Source organism: Littorina saxatilis, unplaced genomic scaffold (assembly GCF_037325665.1).
Source record: "Littorina saxatilis isolate snail1 unplaced genomic scaffold, US_GU_Lsax_2.0 scaffold_166, whole genome shotgun sequence".
Taxonomy (NCBI): Eukaryota; Metazoa; Mollusca; class Gastropoda; order Littorinimorpha; family Littorinidae; genus Littorina; species Littorina saxatilis.
The window spans coordinates 87501-102281 of record NW_027126670.1 but is presented as its reverse complement, the minus strand read 5'-3'; the positions used below and the strand labels follow the sequence as shown (position 1 = coordinate 102281).

Below are 14781 nucleotides of genomic sequence, written 5' to 3'. Positions count from 1 at the left end.
CCGCTCTTTGCCAATTTACAGGCATCTCCTAATGTTTGAAATTTAACACTTTCCGGTATTGAGTAATCGTTCATTGCTTGTCCATAAGGTCTGCTGCCATCGTGAATGAGTCTAATTTCTTTATCGTTTTTTGGTATAGCTGCCAAGGCACTAACTATGGTAGGCTTCTTTGAAGCAATAACGTAGTTTCCTTTGTTTATCTGATCTATGAGTTCCTGCTCTACTGCTACTTTATGCTGTATCGCTGATCTGTGGTTCTTATGTTCTACTGGTGTTACTACACTGCCTCTTTCAATAATGCGAAAACCGTGTTCTATGCCATCCAACAAAAAGGTCTTATCGCTACAAGCTCATTTTGCCAAATATGAAGTTTTGCGCTAATGGAAGAACTACCACAGAGAAAGTTACGATTGTCAGGGTTCTGTGCTGCATAAGGACTAGAGTGGTTGGGGCCTACCTTGGCCGTAGAGGCAATATGCTGTGCTGGATCATATATCTGGGGGTGGCTGCCAGGGTTCGCTGAGTGCTGGGTTGTGGGATGGTCGTTGCCGCAGCTGCTGCACGCGTGCTCGTAGATACAACGTGGACCATAGGCGCATGACCCCTTGTTGTACTGCAGGCACACCTCTTTGCCCCCTGGTCCTGTCGGTCGCTGTCGGTGCGCGCCACTGGCTCCGCCGTTGCCGCCAGACTTCTTGGTGGCTGGCGTAGCCGGCTCCCGAAGCACAACTGTCGGCAATTTGTCGGCAGCCTGACGCTGTCGATATTCGTCATCGAAGATGAGCACAGACTGCCAGGTGAAACGGCAGCCTAACTCCCGCACCATCTCTGTGTAGCGTAAATAGGCCGCTACATCAAAGTATTTATCACGGGACAGGAGTGTGGCCATGATTCTGGCATTTGGGGCCCGGTAGCTCAGTTGGTAGAGCACTGGACTTGTGATCGAAAGATCGCAGGTTCGAATTCGGGCCGGGACGGACACGGGTCAACTTTATGTGCAGACCCAGAGACGGAAGCCATGTCCCACCCCCGTGTCATCACAATGGCACGTAAAAGACCTTGGTCATTCTGCCATAAGTGCAGGTGGCTGAATACACCTAAACACGCAGACACCTGGGTAGCGCGACTGCGTTGCTGCTAGCTTTCCACTGGGAGGAAGCGACCCGAATTTCCCAGCGATGGGACAATAAAGTAATGAAAAAAAAATGAAAATGAAAATGAAAAATGAAATTTGCAACAATCCAGGCGGAGGGTGACACCCGATCTAACTTCGGCTTTGTATTGGGTAATTTGATTGTCACCCCTCCGCCAAGAGACACCTCCTCCTCAACAGCCAACGAGGATGAAACGAAGTCGATGATCATCCGTTTGGTCTTGCCGGCGTCACTGGCGAACCGTCCATGTTGAGTCGCCCCAGCAATTCCGCCAAACCACTGGCACCTCTGGCGGTGTCGTTGCTCATGGGGCCTCCCCCATCTTTTGCTTGCAGGGTTTTAATCCCTGCCCGAAGCAGGGCAAGATGCCCCCTTTTTATGTTGGCACTCAGAGAGTCCAAATCCTCCGGCTCGACACATTTGAGGGCCGCCAACGAATCAAACCCCTCTTTGACGAGGACGCTGATCACCGCTGAAGGAAGGTTTGACTCCTTACACCATTGTTCTATTTCGGACATGATCACAAATAATGTTCACTTGCTGACGCGCGCACTTCAATGCTGCTGCTGCTGCTGCTTTGCCGCTAATGCAAGAGCGTGTATCCTCTGGCACTCACTTGCCAGAACGTTTGGCGCCAAACCTCCACTACAACACCCTCCACCCTCCCTCCTTTCTTCTAGGTCCCGCCCACATCCGCTATCTCCATTCCTTCCCCCTTTTCTCTCCATCCTTGTCCAGTCCTAAATACCATCGCCTCACCTTCAGTTTAAAAACAATTTATCGTTCCTCTTAATTGACACTTTTGATTTTTTGAAGAACAAAAATATATACATTTAATATATGGTTGAAATTTGTAAAACAATTGATCTTTTGAGACAAACAGGAAAATGTAACTTGTAACACAATCTGGTTTACTTTCAAACATAAAAGTTACAAAGACTCACCAATAAGAATTGCCTACTTAAGTTACTTTCCCATGATCTCTTACAATGATTTTTTAAAAAAAGTATAAAAAAAGAAGAAGAAAATAAGGCTCAACGCATAGATTTTTCTTCGATTTGTGGGTTAGCGGTTTGGGTACCAGCCCAGCTCCAACCCTTGCTTAAATTTGGTAAATATAGTTCGAAGATTACGAATACGATCAGCACAGTGACATTCGAATGGAGAAAAACTGAAACAGATGCGCAAAGTTCAGATCTAGAGTGGTGTTCTTCGCTTGACTTGAGCCAAAATCTTCTGCCGTATAAAATCGAAGGAAAATCAAACAATTCAGGAGCACTGTGCCTTACTTGAGCAGAAAAAAACCCACCTGGCAAACGTTGATTGTCCTTCAGAGAAGAGCACGTTTCAATGTGCTTCTTCCTGCGGAGATGGTCAGTAACAGTTAGTAGGTGTTGCAGACGATGCACTATGCTGAACCACAGACATCAATTTTTCTAAATCGGGTGCCGACGCGCTGTTTGTCTCTATTCACTTCACAGGAGCCTGATTCACTTTTACAACAGCCGACACCCACTCCCATTTCCATTTGTTCGCGCATCCAGTGTCATCGAATCTTTGACCACGTTTTACAACACGCGCGATCGACATTTTTCACTGGTACACTGCGTTCAATGCTGTCGCGTGCCCGCGAATCTTATAGTGTGCCAGCGAATCAACAGCGAGCTGTTTCACTCAAAGTTCAAGTAACTGAGGCGGGCGGTAGCAGCGCGTGAACAAAGTTTTCGCGGGCTTTTGCGCTAATGCAAAAGTAACCGGTGCGTGTTTTGTGTGCCTCCCCCCTTTATTTTGTAGGCGGGCACTTTTGCTTTTCCGGCGGAACAAACACAAATTTCGGCGGAAATCCGCCGTTCGGCGGACAATTCCCATGATGCTAAACACACACCCACACACACACACACATCCACACACATATACACAGATATACACACACACACATCTATATATATATACACACACACGCATGCACGCACGCACGCACACACACACACACACACACACACACACGCACATACACACACACACACACACACACACACACACACACACACACATACACAGTTTTTCGCATCGTTATGTGAGGGGAGAAATACATTGTGAGAAGGACTGGTGGTGCATAGGCATCTTGCTTTCTATTTTGACAAAGCACTAGTATAAGATGTGTGTTTAAAGAAATGTTTCACAAAGCAATTTAGACTGTTAGTACAGCTCGTTTGTTTAAGTGGTTGTGTCTCCATGCCGGGAAGCGCGGAACGAGGCTTTGGGGATCCATTGCTGAGGCCTTCGGTCGCTCATTGGATTGTTGATTTCGCACATCATTGCTACAATTGCAATAGTATCATAGTGTTGTAAACGGAGACAACACGTTTTGGTTTAATTTGCAAACAACTGTCATTCTTTGGTCTTGAACATTTTAAAGGGGAAGAATTTACTTATTTTGCATGTCTACGTGTTGTGAATTCTCCCTTTTCTTTAGCTGTCGCGAAAAAACCCGGTTAATAAACAATCTTGTTCTAGGTGAATCATTCGAACTGGTTCGTCCAAATTCATCTCAGTTAAGACACGAACCCGAGATCGGGGATCATTCCGAACCTTACTTCTGCGATCCAAAGGGTTCGCCCAGTTAAGACCAGGCTTGATGTTACCTTTGGCGCTCCAAGCACCAGTTACATACAGGCACACACCACCGCCTGACTTCTTGTCACTGACAGCACATTCTCTGTCCCAGCAACAGGGTACACCACAACCGTCAATGGCAACACTGTCTCATTTTATCACAACACAAGTTGTGTTTCCTGAGGCGAATCCAGTGAACATTTGACATGCTCAAGGCGGGGAGGGGTGGGTGGCACTTACTTTTACGCAGTCTCCCTTTTACTCCCCCTCTCTGCCTGTCCTAGTCTTTCTCTTCCTAGCTTTGGTCTCAGCACTCCTATCCACTAACAGTTCATCCGGAAAGTCCTGGAAACTGGTGTGTCATGTTTGCATGCTTGACTTAAACGGCTGATCACGCTTCTTCGTTCTTGCTTATTTTTGTTTTGATAAACTTGTTAATAACATCATTTGTCTTGTTTTGTTTAACATTTCAGGGTATCCTGATCTTTTCATGTGTCAATTTTGTGCCAACCAAGTATGGCGACTACATTTTCCCCGGTTGGGCGGAAGTTATTGGTCTCCTTCTTACTCTCAGCTCTGTCATGGCTGTTCTTGGTGTGGCTGTTTTTAAGATATTCAAGATGAAGCGAACCAACTCTGTATCGCTTTTGAAGGTAAGCGTTGCATTGTTTGGAACAAAATGCACAGTACATTCATGTCGCATGTATACTGGAACCCACTCATGAGGACCTAGCTTTTAGAAACGTTGCTTACAAGAAATAACATTTTATTTTCCTGCCAAATGTCTTCTTCCTTCCATTAAAAAGTATCCACTCAAGGAATACTCTGTTATAAAAAAAAAAGCCTCGGTATAAGTTTTTGTCTCCCTTAGCACGCCTGCCCTCGGATATATATAGCAAAGAAACGTTCAGTTATTATGAACGCGTGTTGCAATGCTTAAACCCGATCTCATCAAGACAGACTGCTACGACTAGACAGGCACCTGAATATGCAGTATAAAGCCTTGACAAAAAATGGACACATAACAAAACATGATCGGCAACATATTCAAACTGTGTACTGGACAAAAACATCCAAGTTAGCCTGTACCGCTTTACCCCTATTTACCGAAACGAAATGCAAATACAAATGTCAGCTGTTGTCTAACGTTCACACATATATTGTGCTGTTATATTGTGTACTAATGACGGGGTCACCCTGTCACAGATTCATCTCACATTCTTGCAGAATGTATATAATGTTTTGTATCGGAGGTCCTTATACATATCACATAATGTCAAATGTGCAAATGGTAATGTGCTCAGAACAGTATCGATGATAAATTCACTTTTCTCACAAACCTCGTCACTGACCGCTGCCGGTGTTCAATCAGAGTGTGCTGCGAGGGGACCAGGGAGAAAGGGCTTATTGCGACGTGTTAGAGAGAGAGAGAGAGAGAGAGAGAGAGAGAGAGAGAGAGAGAGAGAGAGAGAGAGAGAGAGAGAGAGAGAGAGAGAGAGAGAGAGAGAGAATATCTAATACGTTTGTCTCTCTAAATATTGACCCCTATTGCTATGCTGAAAACACAATAGCTGTTAATAGTTTGTGTTACGTAAGTCTTGTATGCACAGGTTTATCTCCTGGTAGATTCTCCTCTCATTGTAACTTGACTCTCTCGCTCTCTTTCTCTTTCTGTCTGCCTCTCTCTGTCTCCGTCTCTTTCTCTCTTTTACACACACACACACACACACACACACACACACACACACACACACACACACACACACACACATACACACACTCACACACACACACACACACGCACACACACACGCACACATACACACACACATACATATATATATATCAACAGACGTGCCTTTAGAATAATGTATGTGCAGAGGTGCCTCATCTGAACAGACAACTAAAGCTTGATGTTTCCGTCACACGTTGTCTTTTGGATCTTCATATATAATATACATAGGTGGGCGTCTTCAATCTTGGCACGGAGAGTGTGACATTTTGTAATTTAAAGTTGGATTGTCACAAAAATTGGCATAGTAGTCCGTTGTTCTTAATTAAACTGAAACACATACTTTTCAAGAGAAAAAAGCAATATTTTTGGCAGTTAAAAGTCCGTTAAATCTCATTTTTAAGCCGATTTTTGTGAAATTTGGTTAGTAGGTCTGTTGTTTCTAACTGAATATCATAACATACTTTTCAAGACAAAAACCAAAGTTTTGGCAGTTTGAAAAACCGTTAAACCCCATTTTTTCACCGATCTTAGTGAAATTTTGTAGGTAGATCTGTTGTCCCTAACTAAATTTCAATTCAAACTTTTGATGAAGAAAAGTAAACTTTTGTCCGTTAAAAACAGTTAAGGTTGGATATTTTTCTTTGATTTTGACGATGTTTGTTTGATAGGACCACAAACCCTGACTGGACAACAAACCCTGACTGAATTTAGATATACACCTTTTAAGAAGAAAAACAAACTTTTGTCAGTTAAAACCCGTTATATCTCATTTCTGCACCGATTGTGGTCATCAGACGTTGAGGTTAAGCAGACTGATATTTATAGCCTACTCCAACAGGATCAAGCCTGGTACAGGTTCACAGGTCAAATACATGAGTGTACCGGCTGAATAACAGTGTACGGGCCGAACAAAAATATGTACTAATGACGTCACGACGAAATTACGTATTGTAATGACGTTCAGCGTTCCATTTCGTCATTTTGAAGAATACATTGCATTGAATTTGCTTGTCAAAACCAGTAGCCATTTGGTGTGTACATCTATTTTGAGTTTTGAACAAAATTCAAACAAGCCTTGCAGCATTTCGATTATATACTTTTTTTTATTGATTTTACTGAATTTTAAATCGATTTTGTCATTCAAAATTCACTGTTTGGAGAGTAACATGCTTGTGGTGTGTTCTCAGGAGTGTTTTTTCCAAAGTCAAATGTCTCTTGAATCTTGGGGTATGGCAACATAATGATTTCATAAGAGACATCCATAGTGTGATTCGACTTGCTATTCACAGCACAAAGAAGCCAGTGAAAATGTGAGTTCTTGAGACCATTTGTTATTGAATATGCTGGCCTTAGATGATTCTACTCTCATATTTTCTTGAAAAATGGATGTACGCGACCGACTTTTTACCGTGCCTGTTTAGGCGAAATGCCTTGTCATTTATCAACTTTGCTTAGCATCATTTAACTTTCATCCTTTGTGGTATTTTCAACACCTGTATCGCATTTGAAAACTGTGTAATTTAAAAAAAAACGAGCACTTCAAAGTTGCGTGTTGACCGATGTCACACATTTCGTCGCCATTTTGACTCGCTCATCGGATTACAAAAATATATTATAAATTCACAAGAACAGATTTTTGTAATATTGAGCGTTCATTTTATTAGTAAAATGCCTCAGAAGGCAAATGAATAACATTTGGTTCTGTCATATTTGCAGCAATGTGTCCAAACACATCCCCAAAGTTGTACACCTATCAATTTTTGGTCTGTGCTCAGTATCAGAGACGCCCACATACATATAAATCTTAAGCCGACTTAGGTCGCCCAAATGTCGCCCTAAAGCCCCCATTTTACAACACTTTCGATTTAGGGCGACCAAAAGTCGGTCGCTCTAAGTTTTGGCATCCTTTCTCGAATTCTATTGGCCTGACAACATTGACCCCATGCGCTATCGAGGAGACAGTGCCTAACGTTTCTTGCTTGTAAATCGCACGAAGTTATTTTCTATTACTACGTGCTCTGCCCTTTCTAGTTAAACTGACTCTTTCACTCTGTGCACTACACACTTCGCACACATAATCTGGGAGGATACAGACTTATTATTTCCTCACAAATAACAATACAATTCTTCACATCAATACAGCAATACCAATCACCTCTCACGAACGCACAGTTCACATGGTGTGATTGCAATCACTCAATACATGTGAGTACATAGTATAACAATCTTTCTTAACCATACTATCTCAATATTAGGTTATTCCACAAGATAGGATGTTGACAGACACTCACGAGTTCGTAGTTCTCACTTCATGCCGTCCTTTACACACTCTTGTGCCACTGTAATCCATGCAGATACCGTTTTCCATAGCTCATGTTCCTCTCCGAGAAACACTACTTCGCCCTTAGCGAAAAGTACCGATTCGTCTCAACGTCCAGTGTTAATGGGGACTCCACCGTCCATCCACCTTCGCCGATGTGACTTCTTGTCCTGACATCGTCACGAACTCTCCAGTGTGGGTTCCAACCCCCGGACACCGTCATGGAAACTCCTAAAGAATAAACCGAAGTCTTAATATAACATTCTCTTAAACCATCTCTTCTTTCTAAACAGTCGTGTATCATCTCTCTTGTTCATTCTTCCCTTTCTCTCCCTCTTGGCCATATTTACTATATACCTAACGTAATCCAAACATAATAATGATCACACTCTCATTCTCCATTCTTCATTCAAAACTAAACATTACACACGTACTTCTGACATCATTCCATGTATGTCATTCCGTCCACAATCAATACCCAAGCTATACTTAACCCATGGATCACTTAATCCATTAATGACACTATATATAACAAAATCAAGGAAAATAAAAGCCAAACAACGAATTTTAAGTGGCAGCCTGTTGCCAGGCCTTCCTCAGGGGCGTGTAATTATATATAAATATATATATGTTTACATATTAACCAATAATTGGCGCTCTAAATTTCAATTGATTTTAAGTGTAAGCATAAATAAAATAGGTATTCTTGCATTTCACAATGTTTGTGGGAAACGACAAAGAATTTTCTTCAACCAATTGTCTGTTCACAGTGCATGAAACATTTGGTAAAGCCTCTACCAAGATGGTACGCAGTGTGTAGGGAGAGGACAGCACGGACGACTGATGGTGCTGACACGGAGTCCAACTTATCAGGATGCAGTGTTCATCTCACTGCTTCATCACACGACATTCCAATGAGTATTTCTGTTACCCCCAATACTTCGTAGTCATCTTCCTCGTGAAAGGATGACTGTTTGATGTATATCTAACTAAATCATAAAGCATCATACTGCCAATGCCTGTCAACTATGCATAGAGTTTCTGTTGTTGTTGTCGAAAGGTGATGTCATGATCTCCTGCTTTTCCAATATATGACTTCATTTGCGTGTTTCAAACTTAATATGACGTTTGTTTATCTTGATCCGCGAACAGATTGTACAAGCAATGCAGGCTGCAGACTGTTATATTATTGCCACTCGATCGGGGCACAGGAGTAAGCCAAGGGAGGCCACTCCTTTTTTGTTGTTGTTACTTCCTGTTTTCCTGAGATAAACCAAACGGTCACAAGGGACTTTTGTTTGTTATTCTTTCACACAATAGAGAAGTTATTTTACATGGTGGCAGCGGTGACCAAGTACCTAACAAACTTTTGCTTCCAAGAGACTGTAAGTTACCCCTCTGTTCTCACGTATGCTGCTCAAAGATCGTTTTTCTGCTTCTCCGCTTGAAGGAGCGGTTCCCAGTCTACAGTCCTGCTCATTTTTGATCTGCGTCTTTCACATGATTTAGCGTGTACGGAACATTTCTCTTTCTAGTCCATGATGCAAAACCAACAAGCACAACAACCACTGACCAATGGACCAAAGGTTGAACCCCCACCCCCCCTAAATGTGAAGAAAGGTGCAGCAGAATGGAAGTTGTTCAAGCAGATGTGGGAAAACTACTGCATTGTGGCTGGAATCAAACAGGAAGGCCCGGGAGCTGATAGTGCTTACACCAAAGCTCTGTTTTTGCACACATTAGGAATCGATGGTCTCGAGGTCTACAATGGACTGGAGCTACAGGCTGAGCACACAGTAAAAGACGTACTAGCTGCTTTTGACAAGCACTTCATTGGTGAAACTAATGAAACCTACGAAAGATTCACGTTCAACAAGAGAGATCAAAAGCAAGATGAGACCATCGAAGACTATATTGCAGCATTGAGAACACTTGCGAAGGCCTGCAACTTCTGTGATTGTCTTTTTGACAGTCTGTTACGAGATCGCCTGGTGCTCGGCATTCGAGATAATAAAACACGTGAACGCCTGTTACAGAAAGCAAAGCTTAATCTTAGGACATGCGTAGAGATGTGTAGGGCAGCAGAAGCAACACACCAACAGCTGAAGAATCTGGGCTCTGTGTCTGCTGGTACTGATGAGGCCTGTGCTGTCTCCGAAACCAGCGGCAAGGGCAAAAGCCTGAAAGGGGCGAGGAAGAACAACCATCCAGGGATCAACTGCAAATTTTGTGGCAGAAGTCATCCTTTGAGGAAAGAAGAATGTCCCGCATGGGGAAAAATCTGCAAGAACTGTAGCAGAAGAAATCATTTTGCTGTAAAATGTGACAAGAAGAAGAATCTACACTCTGTGGAGGAGGATAGTGAAACTGACGATGAAGTCCTACTTGCCGTTGACTGCAAAAAGAAGAAGGTGATCAAATGTGAAATGGTGATCGAGGGAGAGAAAGTCATCTGTCAAGTTGACTCTGGTGCCAGTGTTAACGTGATTCCCGCAAAACATGTGAGAAACGCACCAATCACAACAACCAAAAAAACGCTCCATACCTACAACAAGACTTCAATCACTGCGACAGGGAAGACAGTTCTCACGGTCAGGAACCCGAAGACTAAGAAAAAGTACAGAGTTCAGTTCGTCGTCGTCAAAGAAGATTTGATTCCTTTGCTGGGAAAGAACACTTCTGAAGCCATGCAGCTCATTACTGTAAACTACAGTAACTTTGACAGTGTAGCCAAGGTGACAACAACTTCTGATGGCCCACTGACCTCGCCCTCCAACCACGACTTCCTCGAAATATATGCTGACGTCTTCGATGGTGGACAGGGAAACTTGCCCGGTACTGCTCACCTGGAAGTCGACCCAACCGTCACCCCTGTCACCTCCCCTAGTGGACGTGTACCCCTGGCCATGAAGGCCAAAGTCAAAGAAGAATTGAAGCGACTGACAGAGCGAGACGTCATTACACCTGTGGAAGAACCAACAGACTGGACAAGCAGAATGCTGATTGCAACAAAGAGATCCGGAGAACTCCGCGTATGCATTAACCCCCGTCCCCTAAATAAAGCATTGAAACGAGAACGATATCCTCTACCCGTCATGGAGGACATTCTACCAGAGCTAGCAAAAGCCAAACTCTTCTCAAAGCTTGATCTGTCAAGTGCATACTGGCACGTCCATCTCGATGAGGAGTCCAGTCTACTCACTACTTTTCAGACACCCTTCGGCAGGTACAGGTGGAAGAGACTCCCATTTGGAACGTCTGTAAGTTCTGAAATTTTCCAGAAACGTCTCAACGATGCACTCGAGGGCCTGGACGGCGTGATAGGCGTGTCCGACGACATCATCGTTTATGGGTCAGGTGACTCTGAAGAAGAAGCAGCTGTTGATCACGACAACAACCTCTCTCGCCTACTGGAAAGATGTCGATCTGTGGGGATGAAACTCAACAAGGAAAAGGCTGAGATCAGAAAAACTGAGATCACTTTCCTCGGACATAGAGTCACGAACGAAGGCTTGAAGATTGACCCCAACAAAGTCACTGCCGTTCTGGAGATGAAGAAGCCAGAGCACGTGGAGGATGTGAGGAGATTCTGCGGATTCGTCCAATATCTGTCCAAATTCCTGCCCAAACTATCAGAAACACTTGAACCGATTCGTCAACTGACACGCGAGAACGTAGAGTGGACGTGGACATCGAAGCACGACACAGCCTTCCGCTCTGTGCAGAAAATGGCGACTGAAGCACCTGTACTTGCCTTCTACAACCCTGCTGAAGAACTGACGATACAGTGTGACTCAAGTCAGAGTGGTCTTGGAGCCGTTTTGACGCAAAAGGGAAAGCCCATTGCGTACGCTAGCCGTTCGCTGACTGACACGGAGACAAGATATGCACAAATTGAGAAAGAAATGTTGGCCATCGTGTTCTCTTTGGACAAATTTCACCAGTACACCTTCGGCCGTCACACCACTGTGGAGAGTGACCACAAGCCCCTGGAAGCCATTCTGAGAAAGACACTCTCGGCAGCCCCACGTCGTCTGCAGGGCATGATGCTGAGGATCCAAGACTATGACATCACTGTGAGATATAAGAAGGGCAAGGAAATGTACCTCGCGGACACTCTCTCAAGGGCCTACATCACGTCTTCAGAAAACACTCAAGGGGATTTTGAACTCGTGAACATGGTGAGCTTCCTACTCATCCGTGAAGAGAGGCTCGGCAAGCTGAAAGAGGAGACTGAGAAAGATGACACACTTCAGACACTGAAAACTGTCATTACCCATGGCTGGCCTGAAGACAAACTGCAACTGCCAGCTGAACTCGCACCATACTTCAGTTTCAGAGACGAAATGTCTGTACAGGATGGTCTGCTCTTCAAGGGAGAGAGAGTAGTTGTACCTTCATCACTCCGCTCTGAAATGAAGATGGCCGTACACTCGACACATACCGGAATTGAAGGCTGCTTGAAGAGAGCTCGTGAAAGCTTATTCTGGCCTGGAATGAGTGGAGACATCAAACAGTACATCTCGTCCTGTGAAACTTGTCAAACATATCAGTCATCACAGCAAAAAGAAACCCTTATGAGTCATGAAGTTCCCTCAAGGCAGTGGGAGAAGATCGGCGTTGATTTGTTCGAGCTGGATCAAAAAGACTATCTTGTAACTGTGGACTACTTCAGCAACTTCTTTGAGGTTGACAGAATGGACAACACGAAAGCCTCAACCGTCATCAAGAAATTGAAAGCTCACTTCGCCAGATACGGGATTCCAAGTACTGTAATCAGTGACAACGGCCCCCAGTTCTCCTCCGAGTCATTTGCGAAGTTCGCACGCGACTGGGACTTTGACCACAACACAAGTAGTCCCTACTACCCAAAAGCAAATGGGAAGGCGGAATCCGCGGTGAAGACCGCAAAAACCCTACTCACAAAGAACAAGGACGACCAGTTTTTGGCTCTGCTAAATCACCGCAATACACCCAACGAAACTGGTACTAGTCCAAGTCAGTCTTTCCTCAACAGAAGAACCAGAACTCTCGTTCCCACTTCCAGAAATCTCCTAAAGCCGAGGACAGCTGACAGCCTTGACAACCACGTGCTAAAACTAAAGAAGCAGCAGACCACAGCTGCAAAATACTACAATGTCGGTGCGAAAGACTTGCCTCCACTTGAAGAAGGCGACTCTGTGAGACTAAAGCCGTTCACCCTCGGCGCAAAGAAATGGGCAAGCGGCACCGTAAGCAAACGTCTGGACGAAAGATCCTATGAAGTCGAGTCTGGTGATGGAGTCTATCGTCGAAACCGGATTCACCTGAAGAAGGTGGAGCCACCTGCCATGCCAGCCATGCCTGTCCCTGTTCCTATGGCAACAGCAGCTGCACCTGAAGTCCAACGTCCAGAAGTCCAGCGCTTTGATGTGGAGCAGACCCCGACTCGGCCTGCGGCCCAGACCCCATTTCAACCACGGAAGACTGCAGCCCAACCTGCTACACCTGCGAGTGCTCGACCCAGTCCTATGAAGACTTCACCGACTCCACCAAGCCAGATTCCTGTCCGCACTTCTCGTTACGGTCGCGAAGTCAAACCACAGAGGCTGAAAGACTTTGTATACTCATTCGAGTAAAATGACACACATCGTGTTTGATTGTGAACGTTTATTGGTATCATCTTCGTTGATCGATTGAAAATCGATCGATTGAAAATCGCGTCGGTTTCGTTGATCGATCGATTGAAAATCGCGTCGGTTTCGTTGATTCGAATTTCGGTTGTCGCGTTCCTTTTCTTTGTTTTGTTTTGTAGTCGCTCCTGCGTCCTATTATTTTGCATTTTGTTTCTTTACTTATTGTGAGACTGGAACCCCATTCTGAACTTGACTTTGATGAACAAAGGGGGATGTTATATTATTGCCACTCGATCGGGGCACAGGAGTAAGCCAAGGGAGGCCACTCCTTTTTGTTGTTGTTACTTCCTGTTTTCCTGAGATAAACCAAACGGTCACAAGGGACTTTTGTTTGTTATTCTTTCACACAATAGAGAAGTTATTTTACACAGACGCATTATTTCATTTCAAGGGATTTTTGCATTTTAAGGAATTTTTGATTACCAAACACCATAAACTATGTTATCATTTGTTTAAATCCGCAAAAAGCAAGAATCAGAGAAATGGTAATACTCTGTGTTTTCTTTCAACAATAAGGTCAATCACTATCTAGACTAATGGTTTCTTCATTTTGTGCCAACTCCTCAATCAAACACAAATTAATATGACGTTTGTTTATCTTGATCCGCGAACAGATTGTACAAGCAATGCAGGCTGCAGACGCATTATTTCATTTCAAGGGATTTTTGCATTTTAAGGAATTTTTGATTACCAAACACCATAAACTATGTTATCATTTGTTTAAATCCGCAAAAGCAAGAATCAGAGAAATGGTAATACTCTGTGTTTTCTTTCAACAATAAGGTCAATCACTATCTAGACTAATGGGTTTCTTTCTTTTATGCCAACTCTTCAATCAAACACTATATATTTTCGGATACGATAATAATAATAATAATAATAATAATGATAATGATAATAATAATGGGAGCTTAGTTAGCGCGAACCAAGGGAGGGAGTTCCATTGTTTAGGGGCAGCATAGAAGAAAGACCTGTGACCAAAAGTGTTAGTTCTAACATAGGGGATGCGAAACTGTCTGGAATCAGTAGAGGAGCGAAGCTGTCTGGACGGTGTGTAGACAGTCCACATATCAGATAAATAGACAGGAGATGTTTGACAGAAAAAGCTATGACAGAGATAAGAAAGTGTGTTGTTAATGCGGGCTTCAACAGGTAACCAGTTGAGAGAGCGGAGTAGTGGTTTGGAATGATCTCTTTTTGTGCGCTTTTAGAACTAAGTATTGCTGCTGCATTTTGTGTTTTTTGAAGTTTGTTCATGATATTGCATTGGGCATTCAGACA

General features: G+C 43.7%; 1 protein-coding gene across 1 annotated transcript in view; it reads left to right on the top strand.

Moving 5' to 3' along the window:
- Positions 1 to 7986, top strand: part of LOC138955164 (sodium- and chloride-dependent glycine transporter 2-like) — a 41919-nt gene extending 33933 nt beyond the window's left edge. The window contains exons 12-13 of the mRNA XM_070326828.1: positions 4244 to 4423; positions 7876 to 7986. Coding sequence (XP_070182929.1) covers positions 4244 to 4423; positions 7876 to 7986 — 291 coding nt within the window. The remainder of the gene's footprint in view (positions 1 to 4243; positions 4424 to 7875) is intronic.
- Positions 7987 to 14781: the final 6795 nt, after the last annotated feature.